Genomic DNA, 13552 nt, shown 5'->3' on the forward strand with positions numbered 1-13552 from the left:
CTGGCTTTGTCTACGGCTGTTTTCTGAAAGTGACATCAATTGTTTGGTGTAGTTGCACTAGATAGGTGAGAAGGCTGCTGGACACATGCACTTCACCCCTCTGTGATGAAGCGAATTCACTCCTATTATGGTGTGCCAGACTCAGGAGTGTGTTATCTAAGCGTGATCCGCAGTCTTGTGTAAGTAAGTGCATATTTTGGGCCAGTTTGGTGTGGCTGAGGGGACAATGGGAGCCTTAGCACAGGTCCAGATCTGCCCCTAAAAGTTAATGTCCCGTTATCTCTACACCCTTCTCTTGTCTGACTATTGGCACTCCCTTTTACAAAGTGTCTAGACATTTATCTCACAAAACGCAGACCCATGTACACAAACCACCCAAAACCACTTCACAGTCCACCCAAATGGTGCACACACGCCCATCTGGGATGATTTAATAGGCTTTAGGATAGAATTAGGAAACAATTTGTGAATGAAGGTCATGATGGTCATGATAAAACCTTACCAGTATATATATATATATATATATATATATATATATATATATATATATGTTTTAGAATATTGATAACATCACAGACTCTTCAAATCAATCTGCTTGTATTTGCATCACTATATAACAATAGTCATCACTGGATTTTAATCAGTATGCATTAATAATGCAACACTATTGATATTACTAATGTTGCAGCTATAAGGTGGAGCTCATTTAAAACAAATGTGAGATACTGCCGGGTGGCTTAATCATTTCGTATCAATAATCTTAATCTGCAAAATAACTAGCAACAAATGTCAAATAAATGTAAAGGAGTAAAAATTACATTATTGGCTAAAATGTTGTGTATAGTAGAAGTAGTAAGTAGTGTAAAATGGATATACTCAAGTAAAGAAAAACTACCTTAAAATGGTAAGAGTCAACAGTTTTTTCATGCTGTAAAATCAATGGACACCAAGGTATAAAAAACACATCAAACACAAATTCTCAAATTCTCAAATTGTATAGCATGCATTTGAAAATAGTCATAAAAATATGAAGGCTTCATGATTTGTAGTTCCAAAAAACAACAACTTCCATGCATAGACCAACATAGACCAACATGGTAAAGTAGTGACTTCAACCAATACATACCAGTACATTGTTAACTGTGCATTTTCAGACTTCAAAAGTTGTTATGTACTGGGATAAATGTTACGGCGAAAATCAGTTAATATGAAATATGAATTAGGGGCGGGGACAGCAACTACATTGTCCGAAGATTGACGGATTGATGGCAAACTGTCCAATGGGATTGAAGTCGGGGGCTTCATCAACCAATGAAAAGTGAGATGCCGAGTCGGACCCCGCCCTCCATATAATTAAATCCACACCAGCGTGGTGGTGGAGGTGTTTGGAGTTAAGACAAGAAAGCGTCGATGGGAAAATAAGTGTGGTCACCTCGCGACTTTCCGGGCCATTAAAATACTCTCCAGCCCGAAAAACTCAAATGAAGTACACTTCCAGGTTTTCTCAGAAGACGTAGGAGTTCTCGTTAAAGTAACTTTTTAAAACTGGAGCCGCTTCCTTGTTCGACAACGGGGTGAAATATCTCAACATCCTCACAAAGAAACTTTGCTTGCTAAGCTGCTAACTCGCACACTAGACAGAAAAGAAGTATGATCACCGCCGAAGACTTTGTCACGCGCCATCTGTAACGTCTCATCGCTCGAGCTCAGCGTTACCGGCGATTGTATTTACTCGGAAATGATATCTAGAGGACCGAAGACTGACTTTTGTAACGGTTTTTAGTAGCCATCATCAGCAGTGGAGGAAGGGTTGCAGCTGGTCATTTAGCCACCACCACCACCACCACCAGACCTCCACCAGGCAGCACCTCCACTGTTGTGTTACAGTTCGTTAGGAGCCAAGTAGTCCCAGATTAGTTTCTGCTAAAATGTCTGGTCGAAATGGAGTCGGGCAGATCCGGGGAGCTACTTTAGGTCCACAACCCCTAAAGGCGACTATTCCCTATCAGCTGACCAGCATGGCTCGACCACACCGGAGAGATGGCAAGTCAGGTATGAGCTCCACGCCTGTCACACTATATGGATCATGAAGTTATGTCCCTGGATGAGTGTGTATAGAATATAACGTGATGCCATGATAGAACAATTGCATATGTGACCTACTTAATATATGATTTCACACCAGTTATACCTCGTATAACTTTTTTAAAACTTGAGATGTAGGACTTCGCAAAGCCCCAGTGATTGGGAACCAAACGTAGCAGGGCAGCATCAATAAAACGATCAATAATGTCAACATGGAAGCCACTGCAGCACCTCTATGTGTAACACAACGTGTGCATTTAGCTGCGAGTATGCTCACCTATCGTACTATCATTGGAACTGAGTAACAACACGATAAAATAGACTTAATATAAAAAGTATATATAACAATTATATAGTAATGCTGATTTAATATAGATATAAGTATGGCTCCCAATAATTATAATTGTAATTATTGATTAATCTGGCAAATACATTGTTAAATCAATTTCACCCTTTGGTTGATGAAATACCAGAAAATGGCGAAAGAAGAGCAAAAAAGTTCCCAGAGCCCAAAGTGAAAAATTGTATTTGACAAATAACACAGGAAATGTATTATTTGAGAGACTTAAACTTAAGAAGTTTCCTTAAATAAATTACTTTAGATTAATAACAGATTATGAAAAATGTATGCCGGTGAACTTTGTTCAATATTCTGAGTGATTAATCAACTCATCATTTTATTTGTCGTTTCTGGTATGTAGGGGAAATAATGAGTCGAACATTAGAGCATAAAGCTACAACATACATACTTTACTTACTTACACTTAAGACATAACAGCATAAATTAATCTGTTGGTGCATGTTGAATAAAAAGGTGACTCCTTCTGACAGCTGGAAAGCCCAAACCACAACAGCTGAGCTCTGGCATGAGGCGGACAATGTCTCTTGATGCCATCATCGGGCCGTACCTGCAGGGACACTGGCCCAAAGAACCAGAGGGTCAGAGCCGCCTGTCTCGCAAGGACAAGTCTACCCAGGTCGGCTCCAGATGAAGAAAATGTGATCATAATAATGCTGAAATGAATGGAATGTATGATCTCAACACAGATGTTTCCAAATTTAGAGTTTTGTTTTTTTAAGTAATTAATGACTTTGGGAGGGTCGAGTCATGTTAACAGAATAGTTTATAGATGAAAAGGAAGTTGCTCAGAGATGGAGGGAGGGAGTGTCCGCTGCTTGCATAGCTATTACAGAGTGAGAACCACAGCCATGAGAACCGTCCCTGAAGTCAGCTTATGAGGCCGTTTTGGCTGCACCCATTCTCTCTGCTCTGTGTGCAGGCGCTCGCCACTGCTCTTCGGTTGCCCACATCCCCCCCCCCCCCCCCCCACACACTCTTTGTTTTTCAGTTTCTCCTACTCTTTTGCTCGTCGACATGTGTAAAGAGAGAATCTGTGGGTGTGTATGGTGTGATGTGTCTGCAGATCAGCCTTTGAGCATGAAAAGCTTTGCCAAGTGCAACTTTGGTTAAAGATGTGTGAAATTGTGTGACTTAAACGTAACTGTTTCCAAGCTTTTATTAGATTGTAACCGTATTACTGGGCAGCTTAAGGCTAAAACTTTTAATATGTTATGAAAAGTGTAAGTTCTTATGTTCGCTTTCTTCCTCCCCAGACCCCAGACACGTGGTCCGATAAATCCGAGAGCAGGAGAGGTAGCAGCAGCCACAAACGATCGGCATCATGGGGCAGCGCTGAGCATCTGCGAGAGGTGAATCTTTGACATCCAGTTTAGCAAACGCACACACTTTGAGTAATACAGGCAAAGAGAGGGCAAGCTCTGGAAAAATGCCTGACTCAATTACTTTGATGCGTTAGGCAACAGGAGACCAAAGGACCTCATCTACAACGAAACTTCCCTTTTTCGACAGCTTTCAGGAGCCTTGTTCTTAATGTCTTTTTTAGCTGAACCACTACAGATTATCAGATAATCACTATTAAAAAGTTATGGTGCTTTTAGACGAGACTCTTGTTGTAAAGCGTGTGACATGTTTAAAGACTTCCCCTGGGTGTGTGTGTGGTTGTTTGTGTGCAAACTGATTGACTGACAATAACCTCTGTTCACTGCAGATCGCAAAACTAAAACAACAGCTGCAGCAGCGCAGCAAACCTGCAGTCTCAGGGGGGCATGACAAAGACCGCCAGCGTGGATATCCTCAAGGGAGCTGTAGCCTAGGAACTAACCAGGTACCTTAGCATCATCACCACACATAAACACACTGCACTACTTATGCCATACATGCTTGAGTGTGCACATTGTTTGCAGGCAAAGTTGACAAAGATATTTCTTCATCAGTGCGGCCTTGTTTGTCTTGAGACAAGTATTACCTCATCAGTGTGCACTAGACAGTGCAGCTCATCACAGGAAGTGAATTAAATAAAACACCGAAGCAACAGGAAGCCCACTATATCACGCAGTTTCTGCTTTTCACAACGAAATACGTAGTTCTGCTTCTCGGCACAGCTGGTCTGCGCTGTCTTCTTGTGTGGTGTCAAACTAAAATGAGCTGAGGCTGTTTCAACCTGATTTGTAATTTCTTTTGTGGGGGGAGGGATTTAATAAGCACCAGCACACAGTGATATCTTTATAATCGGTGGCTTTAAACATTTGACTCCATGAAGAATGTGCTTTGGGAACCGCATCAGATTGCTTCAGAATTTGTTTTCAATGATGACGTTTAATACAGCACTCGTACAAGGAATGAAGCTCAAAGTTCTTCACAATAAGAATAAAACGGACGAAGACAGAAACGATGTGTAAGCGGCCTAGATTCCATTTAACTTGTTTTTGTGTCCTCAGACTCAGCCCATTTCCATCCCCCTTGCTCCCCTGTCTACATTGGTCCCTCGACTGCGCTGCAGTGTGGAGGGCCTCAACCAGGAGCTGGAAGGCATGTTCATCTGCCAGCCTCTGCATCCTCCGCACAGGGTAACTGTCACCTACCCTCCACACATCATACACACATGAAAAGATTCAGGAATTGTTCTGTTTTTAAAGGATTGGCTGGTGTTTTAGAGTAGATTTCTGAAAGGTAGCATGTAATATTGTTGTGGTTGATGATATTAACACCGTGTTGTTTCCGTCTTATCAGCTCCTTGAGGTTCCAGACGGTCACCGGGCTCCGGTCCCTCCGCAGAGCTGCAGCAGTGGATCTCAGAGTGACATGGCCACCACACCTTTTTCCTCATCTTCTTCCTTCTCCTCTTCCTCGTACTCCTCCTCATCCAGCTCCTCTCCAACAAACATCTCCACCTCCCCACCCCACCTCGAAGATGCACCACTGGATCTGCACCAAGGTTAGCGAAGTATAATGTGTCAGCTCGCTGTTTGCAGATTCCATGGTGGTTTAATTAATTTATATATGTGATTGTGTGATATAGCCAAAGTCGAGTTTTGTCTCCAATATCATTCTAAGGGTGCATTTTCACTGTCCACTGTCACTCTGGATGCTTTATCAGTTACATTTAGTTTAGTTTAGTTTAGTTTAGCTCTTTCTGTTTGCTTTATTTAGGCTAACGTCAATATCAGCAAAACAAAGGGGACTTCTCCTCTTGGAAGAGACCGGTACTTGAATAGTAAACTTAATTTCCCCTTTTCACAAATTCCTTTTTATTAAAAAAAGCTAATAATTTAACCACTTACATTATAGTTAATTTATATTATCTTGTGATGCACTGATTGCAGTCACACTTTCTTACCAAGTAAGAGGAGCACTTTTGTTGCAGTAAAGAAATCTGAAAATACTGTACATGTGCATACTTATTGTTTACACTATTGTATAAAACGTTTACAATTTTAAATATTGATTCTAGGACATGGTTAAATTTGTTTTTTGGTAATTTTATCCTTTTTTACTTCTACATTGAGTAATGTCTAATGCGTGGATTTATCTTTTTTTAGTCAAAACAATCTTAAACCCCTTGGCCACAACTTGAATAAATTTAAAATCCTTACTGGTGACTGGTAATTAAATGGATTTAGTTTGCGAAGAACCAACCTAATTTCCTTCATGTATCGAGAACAATGAAGTGTAAATATGTGTAAGATAAGTACATATTTTCTAAAATCTTGTTGTAAAAATGGTCCTCAGAGGTTTTGCCTGTAGAATCTTTGATTATATTCTCTTTTTTTCCCCCTGTTTATCAGACGGTGCAGAGATGTGCCTCCTGTCTCCGTTCTCCTCCCAGAATGAGGCAGATGTCTCCCTGCCTCTGCTGATGTCGTCCTCCCCAGGGCCCAACAAGAGTTGCTGCTTCCAGAGAGAGCCACCGGAGGGCTGCGAAAAGATCAGAGTCTGGGAGGAAACCAGGTACGTTTGTTCTGAACTGACAGACTTCTCTCTCGTGTTTCCTCTGAACCATACCTATGGTCGTCGCCAGTTTGAGGGAGCTTTTAGGAGCCCTCCACCTTTTAACCTTGCCTTTTTAGTAGAACATTTTCAGACTTTAAAAAAAACACAACAAATATTCCACACATTTAAACCTGGCAGCTTAAATGTTTTTATTTTATTTTCAAACGCGTAGTCTTGAGGTTAATCCGTCACCTGAGGCAATTTATCAGACTTCCCACAGCTCCCCCTGCAGTCACACACGCTGCAGCACTCCCCATGGCCTGTAAACAGACACAGATGTGTTACATGGGTGGGGTCCCCCTTAACTAGAACATCTACCTAGTACATAATTTTTGTAGATGTTTTCCATACCTCTACTTTAAAAAAACATGTAGTAATAAAGGGCTGTGCAGTAACCGGACTCACTTCATTCCAAATGGTGTGTTAAATGAGGCGGTGTTTGGATGCCCTCTGGTGGTGACCCTTGATTTATACTGTATCCAGACATGAGCAGCCATTTAATCGGTGTGCTAGAGCCAATTTGATTACACCATTTAAGACATCCTCTATTTTACATGTTTAAAACTAAAACCACTTTCCTAAAGAAATTCAGTAGTGTGCAGCTACCACGCTTACTGTTACTACAACCCTGTACCATGAATGCCAAAGTAACGCCTGTTGTTTTACAGTATATTGTTATGTGAACTTAAGGTGAAATACTTTGTGCTACAGTTTCAATTAAGAACTTCCTGTTGTCATGCTTTTATTTTTTTCCCCCTTGTGAATCTGTGACTTGTAATATCTGAGGTAGAACACAGCCTGGCCCACTAGAGACTAGTGGGTTCTCATCGTGAGGTGTGGATACTTTTTTGTTTATTTGTAAGGGATGTATATGCATCGTGACATTGACAGTCACAACAACAATGTCAGCCGTGCTGAGGATGTGTATGTTTCTAATAGTCCCTCTCCTCTCGTCCTATAGTACTCCACGCCAACATAAGCCAGCCCTCCTCTCCTCCTGCCCAGACCCCAACAAGGTAAACTTCACGCCCCATGGGGGCTCAGCCTTCTGCCCTGTAAGCCTCCTCAAGCCCCTGCACCCCTCCATGGACCTGTTGTTCCGCAGCCTTGCCGTCTCTCCAGCAGGCAGTTGCTCGGGCCATGAATGAAGCGCCTGCCAGGCAACGTCCTTTGGCAACCGGGCAGCTCCTCCAGATCCTCCCTCCGCCACCTCTGTGATGGGAGAAAGCTCTGGTGGGGGTCTCGCTTTCTGATTACAGCTGCCGAGGCATAAGGCAAAAATATTTCAGTGATCTGGGACAGATTTGTTGATGTCGCTTTATTTTAGAAAAGGACCATCCCTTTTCTATCCAGATTTAAAGTAATCTTATGTTTAAAAATAATATTGGATAAAAAAATATATTATCTTACTCGTACGCAATCCAATGGATATGCTTTATGAGCTACTTGTTTTTGGTGTCCGGGCATTGTGATACTTCTAAATTAAGGCATTTCTGTCATTTCATAATCCAAAGATTTCTATTTTTGGCCAAACACAAGTGTGAGATACAGGGCTGTCTTATTCTTCTCCTTACTCTGAAATGAGGTTTGTTGGCTGACTGATCCCCTCACATGCTTCACATATTTCTCTTTCCCCAAAGAAGCTATGACACATACTTATATGATACTGTTTTTTAAACTCTGACCGCAGTGCGTCATCTCTGTTCAAAATGTTAGGCGTCTGGGTCAAGTAAGAAAAACCCTTCCCGGATAAATTTGCTTGTTTTTAAGTATTCAAAGATATTTATCTGCAATTATTTTTACCTAACTTGACCGTGCACCTGTTGCTGGTGTACAAAGCACGACAAATCAGTTGGGTATTTTTTATATACCTGATTAAAAAAAAATATATATATATATATATATATTAAAAAAAACAAAAACACAATGAAATCACATTTTGACTGAAGGGAATTTTCCAGTTGTTGGACTTGGGTAGCATCAGCATCTAAATGCTTCCGCTCATTCATTCCTGCTGTAAAAGTTGTACAGATGTTATTTTGTTGTCTTGTTTACTGGGGGGGGGGGGGGGGATACATAACTTTTGCATGTGTTAATGGATTTAAAAACAAACCCTGTTATTCCTTGTTGTAGATGTCTGCTTGCTGGTATGTTTATAGATTTGAGGTTTCACTGCCTAGTTGACTACCTAACCAGTAGTGGTGTAGATATGTCATCCTTAATATTCCTCTGAAGATGTTCGTGTTTTTCTGCCAAGCTGTTCAAATAGTTTTATTTCTGGTAGACATGTTTGCACAAATTGAACTGCTACTTTTGAGTCGCAATTCTTATTTTTTATATTCACTTTTGTACTTTTAAGAGTAGTAATGTGTATTTTCTACATCTTTTTTTCAATTACCTGCCACATAAGCTAAAAAAAAAATAACCCTGTTACTTTTAGTTTAGTTTTGTCAGTATAATTGAGGCCGGTGTTACATAAGATACTGTATCGGGTGGATTTTTATGCACTTCCAGGAGAGGGTTTTAATGTGGAGGAGATGTCTTTTCCTTAGTCCTGGGTTTATTGTCTCTGGCATGAGTTTTTTTGTTTGTTTGTGTGTGTGTGTGCATGTGGATGGAAAGTTAACTATAGTATGATTGTTTGACTTATAGTTTTAGTATCCTGGTAAAATACTGATTGCTTGAAACATTGTCTTTTTCCAAATAAGCCTCAATTTCAATGTTTTTATGAATCTGTATGGATGCTGGGGGATGTGCTGTTATCTCAGGTTCTGTGTTCTGTCCACATAAATATATGATTGATAACGTGTTGTCATGGTGATTTATTAAACTAGTCTGAAGTCCCAACTGCACTGGTCTGGATTTCCAATGTGTGCAGAGAGGTGTAGCACCTGTACTCTTGTGATCTGAGAACCAGCTCTGGTAACTGGCTCATTTTGAAATTGCAAATGATTCTGAAACTATCAATGGTACAGAAAAAAATTATTAATCAAATGTGATTATTTATATCCTTGAGCTTTGATAAATTTTGACTTTCATAGACCCATTGATTGATTGGTTCAGTAAATATTCACAAATACAAAAGTTACATGTTTGACAACTATTTATAGCTTTTAAAAGAGGTGTCATTTTCTCTTTTGGAAGGTCAGAATTCCTCCTTTTATAAGTGGGCAAACCATGAAGTCATTCCTCAGGTATAAGTCCTGAGCTAAGATGTCTTTATAGAGGCTCTTATCTTTCCCTCATATAGATTAGATTGGCATTTTGTCATTTTAACCGTTTCCTTGAGGACTTGATGGTTATATAAGATCTAAACGAAATAGCAGGTATGATCTTCCTCCCCAGTTATGATGAACAAAGTGTTTATGCCATTATTAAAAAATATATATATCCAGTAAGTGCTCAGAAAAAAAGGAAACTAATACAAGATACAATTCCACGACAACTGGGAAATGATTTATGAAGCTCATGATCGAAAGTTCCACTGGCTATTGAGAGTGCAGGCAGTATATTTCTCAAAACTATACTTCAGCATGTGAGTTACCGCTTTTATTCATTGCGGATTTAAATGAACTAAATGTCCCATACATTAAAAATAGCAGATGAGATTTCAATGAATTTAAAATAAGATCTTTAACACGAGGACAGGAAAATACCGTATGGGCTTCTTCTTTTTAAAGATCTTGCATTTGCTGTCTGGCATACAGCTGTTGCCGTTGCATTGTGGGATTGGCTCACTGTAAGGGAGGTGTTGTGCAATTCACTGTCGGCAACATTCAGAGGAAGACGCACGAGCTCCTCCGCCGCAGCGCGCATCGTTCACCGGCCGATCTTCGCTTTAACGGACTCTTGTCACCGGACTGCCGACATGTTGGCCACCATCGCCAAACAGCTCAGGAGCCATCCAGCTGTGAGTCCTAAACCCTAAAGTCTTTCTTTACTGCATGCGAACGACCCGCTGACATTGAAGGGGCTGGTGATGACGCGATGGTGAGGTTATGCGCGCGCCCGTTTCCCAGAATGTCACCTTAATTGTCTGATGTGTGATCTGCCGTTATTTATTCATGCAGCTCTTCTGCAGCTTTCCTCAATTAACGAAGATGTTGGGGGTATTTTAATTTTCATTCCAAATGCGACAGATTGATTATGTCTGCGACTGCAGAAATGTCTAATTCCTTGACAGGATAGCTGTATAGATTTCAGGTTAAAATGACCGATAAAGACAATTTAACACCATCCACATTTATCTTCTCCCCTACATTCTTGTTATTTTCCTTTCTTCAATTGACGCTATATTGTTGCTCTGCTCTGAGCTTCATGATATGGATTTGTTTTTTCTCGAAAAATGAAGCCATCTGCTCCATTCATGCATTAATACCGGAGCAATCATTTTGTATTTGCTTGATTCAAGTGCAACATCTCGTTTCTCTAAGAGATAGTCATGCCCACACACAGCCATGTATGCAGGTCGCTGCAGCACGTACACTACACTGTATGGACTCCATACCGGCGGCACTCAAGGCCAGCGCATGTGGAAAGAGTCCGATTATCCAAGGGCGACGGGGTGAAACACTTTGCTTTACGGCGGCGTCCATATTTATAGACCACTGGACCATATGCAAGTTAGTGTCCCCCTATAGTCTGTAAGCTTTCCATTAGGTGAGACATTTCCATTATTATCATGGAGGGAGGGAGTTATGATATATCTGAATAGTAACACCAATAATTTGATTTAGCCAGACTTAATAAAGTTGAAGAGTCTGTTACCTGTGGGCGATGGCAGTCCTGGGGGGCTCATGAGGATGTGCTCCAGGATAAAGAATACAAATAAAATAGAAGTCTATGGCATAAAATGGAAATACTCAAGTGAAGCAAGCACTTCAAAAATGTACTTAAGTACTACTTGCACATGTACTCAGTTACATTGCACCACTGATGATAAGTGAAATTTAGAAGTTGTTACACATTTTCTTCAAACAATCAGCCTAAATTCGGTAATCTCATAAAAAGCACTGGTCCCCAATACCTGTAATTTTGCTGAAATAGAATAAGTCTTTGATACCGCAACCAGGGATCACCAGACAAATCTGAGGTCAAGAGATTTTAGAAATATGATAGTTATAGTTATTCGTATCCTCTTTTTCACCTTCAACTTCCTCTAATAACCGGATAAGGTTTTACCTCTGACATTATTCAAATAAAGCAGAAGTCTTTTGTTTTAACGGCTCAAGTAAAAAAAAAAGAAAGAAATAAAGAATCATAATTCGCTGCTGGTAGTTTATTACGTTGTAATTGGTATGAAACCGGCACTGTTGTTAATTTCTCTTGTTCTTTACTCACTAGCTCATCCCCCTCTTCATCTTCATCGGTGGCGGGGCAACCATGAGCATGCTGTACTTGGCTCGGCTGGCTCTGAGAAACCCTGCTGTCTCGTAAGTGTCTAATCTGAGAAAGTATAAACTATTTTTGAAAACTATTTTTTTCTCGCTTTTTATGAAACCTCATTATGTGTTTAATTATAAGTTGTGAGAAGAATTCTGACAACCTCATGAGATTTCCTATCTTCTTGTCCTCAGATGGGATCACAAGAACAACCCAGAGCCCTGGAACAACCTGCCGCCCGATCATCAGTACAAAGTAGAGCCTTTATTTTTCATGAATAATGTGGTGGAAATTAATGTATAGTTTCCTTGTGAGAAATCAACAGTACTTTCATTTTTCCTCAGACAAATAACTTCTTTACTTTTGATACACATTGGTCAACCGTTATAAAATATACTGTATCTATATATCTATATCTACATCTATATCTATATCTCTCTCTCTCTCTCTCTCTCTCTCTCTCTATATATATATATATATATATATATATATATATATATATATATATATATATAGATATAGATGTAGATATATAGATATATAGTGTATAATCTATAATCGCTTCTTTACTTTTGATACACGTTGGTCAACCGTTATAAAATATACAGTATATACTATACTATATACTGTATATATATATATATATATTTATATATATATATATATATATATATATATATATACAGACTGTATATAATCGCTTCTTTACTTTTGATACAGCTTTTCATGGTCAACCGTTATAAATACAGTATATACTATACTATATACTGTATATATGCAGTGTAGATGTATATATGTATACACTGTATATATATATAATTGCTTCTTTACTTTTGATACACGTTGGTCAACAGTTATACAATATACAGTGCTGTTATCTTGTCTCAAAGTCCATATGGCCGCCCTCATACTGATTGTGTACGTTTCTATCTGTATTTGCAGCTCTTCTCCATTAACACTGATTACTCCAAGCTGAAGAAGGACAGGCCTGATTTCTAAGTCACTGTGTCTTCGCACCTCCGTCTCTGATATTGTCGTCAGTGTGGGGAGCCGCTGCACCTTTTGCTGAATAGAAAACCAACTCATGAAATTGAATGAAGAGACGCACTGCGCGCTGAACTCATTCAGTCAATTAATTTCCAATGTGAAGGGGGAAAGGGATCATTCACTTATCAGTGACTACATGAATAAAACAGGCAGCCACCTGTTTTTACTAATTAAAGTATTTATCTTTGACTTTGTGTTAATTATTAAAACTATTGCAATCTCACGTGTGTGTGTGTGTGTGTGTGTGTATTAACATTTGTGCACAGTTTAAGTACAGTAGCTTTGATAAAAGACTAAAGCACACCTATACGTCCAGTAATTTCTGTCATCTAGTGACATCCTTGTCACATTTTGAGGTTTTTGCAGTCTGGAGAATATATCCACGGTGGACAGTGGCGCATGAAATCTGCTGCGGCTTTGATTTCATGACATTATTGTAGTCCCGTCAGTGACGCAGGTGAGGAGAGGTGACCACCACTGATTTTGCTTTTCATAAACCTTCAGTTTTTTTTAATGATTCTGAATAAACATTGGGCACATAAGAAGGGATCTCTCATTAACCACCTATAAGATCAATGTTTCATCTTTTCTATTATGGCATTCAAATAATTTTGTTTTTCAAATTGTAACACCAAGATAAGTCACTATGATTTTGAATATACTGACAACGATCTAAATTGCTATTAA

At 39.6% G+C, this 13552-nt stretch overlaps 2 protein-coding genes across 2 annotated transcripts; both read left to right on the forward strand.

Moving 5' to 3' along the window:
- The first annotated feature begins 1371 nt into the window (after positions 1-1371).
- Positions 1372-8351, forward strand: fam117ab (family with sequence similarity 117 member Ab). Its single transcript, XM_034559196.1, has 8 exons — positions 1372-2052; positions 2917-3062; positions 3700-3795; positions 4155-4271; positions 4885-5013; positions 5177-5381; positions 6232-6394; positions 7398-8351. The coding sequence occupies exons 1-8, from the start codon at positions 1929-1931 to the stop codon at positions 7582-7584; spliced, it is 1167 nt and encodes a 388-aa protein (XP_034415087.1). The 5' UTR covers positions 1372-1928; the 3' UTR covers positions 7585-8351.
- Positions 8352-10194: 1843 nt separating this feature from the next.
- On the forward strand, positions 10195-13088 carry ndufa4 (NADH:ubiquinone oxidoreductase subunit A4). The gene is made up of 4 exons (XM_034559191.1): positions 10195-10346; positions 11780-11868; positions 12013-12073; positions 12761-13088. Exons 1-4 carry the CDS (start codon positions 10305-10307, stop codon positions 12815-12817), a joined length of 249 nt encoding a protein of 82 aa, XP_034415082.1. The 5' UTR covers positions 10195-10304; the 3' UTR covers positions 12818-13088.
- The last annotated feature ends 464 nt before the right edge of the window (positions 13089-13552 follow it).

Source organism: Cyclopterus lumpus, chromosome 19 (assembly GCF_009769545.1).
Source record: "Cyclopterus lumpus isolate fCycLum1 chromosome 19, fCycLum1.pri, whole genome shotgun sequence".
NCBI lineage: Eukaryota > Metazoa > Chordata > Actinopteri > Perciformes > Cyclopteridae > Cyclopterus > Cyclopterus lumpus.

Coding starts and splice junctions, on each gene's coding strand:
- ndufa4 (XM_034559191.1), top strand. CDS start 10,305: ATGTTGGCCACCATCGCCAAACAGCTCAGGAGCCATCCAGCT. Junction 10,347..11,779: donor AGCTCAGGAGCCATCCAGCT/GTGAGTCCTAAA, acceptor TTTACTCACTAG/CTCATCCCCCTCTTCATCTT. Junction 12,074..12,760: donor CGCCCGATCATCAGTACAAA/GTAGAGCCTTTA, acceptor CTGTATTTGCAG/CTCTTCTCCATTAACACTGA.
- fam117ab (XM_034559196.1), top strand. CDS start 1,929: ATGTCTGGTCGAAATGGAGTCGGGCAGATCCGGGGAGCTACTTTAGGT. Junction 3,796..4,154: donor GCGCTGAGCATCTGCGAGAG/GTGAATCTTTGA, acceptor TGTTCACTGCAG/ATCGCAAAACTAAAACAACA. Junction 5,382..6,231: donor ACCACTGGATCTGCACCAAG/GTTAGCGAAGTA, acceptor CCTGTTTATCAG/ACGGTGCAGAGATGTGCCTC.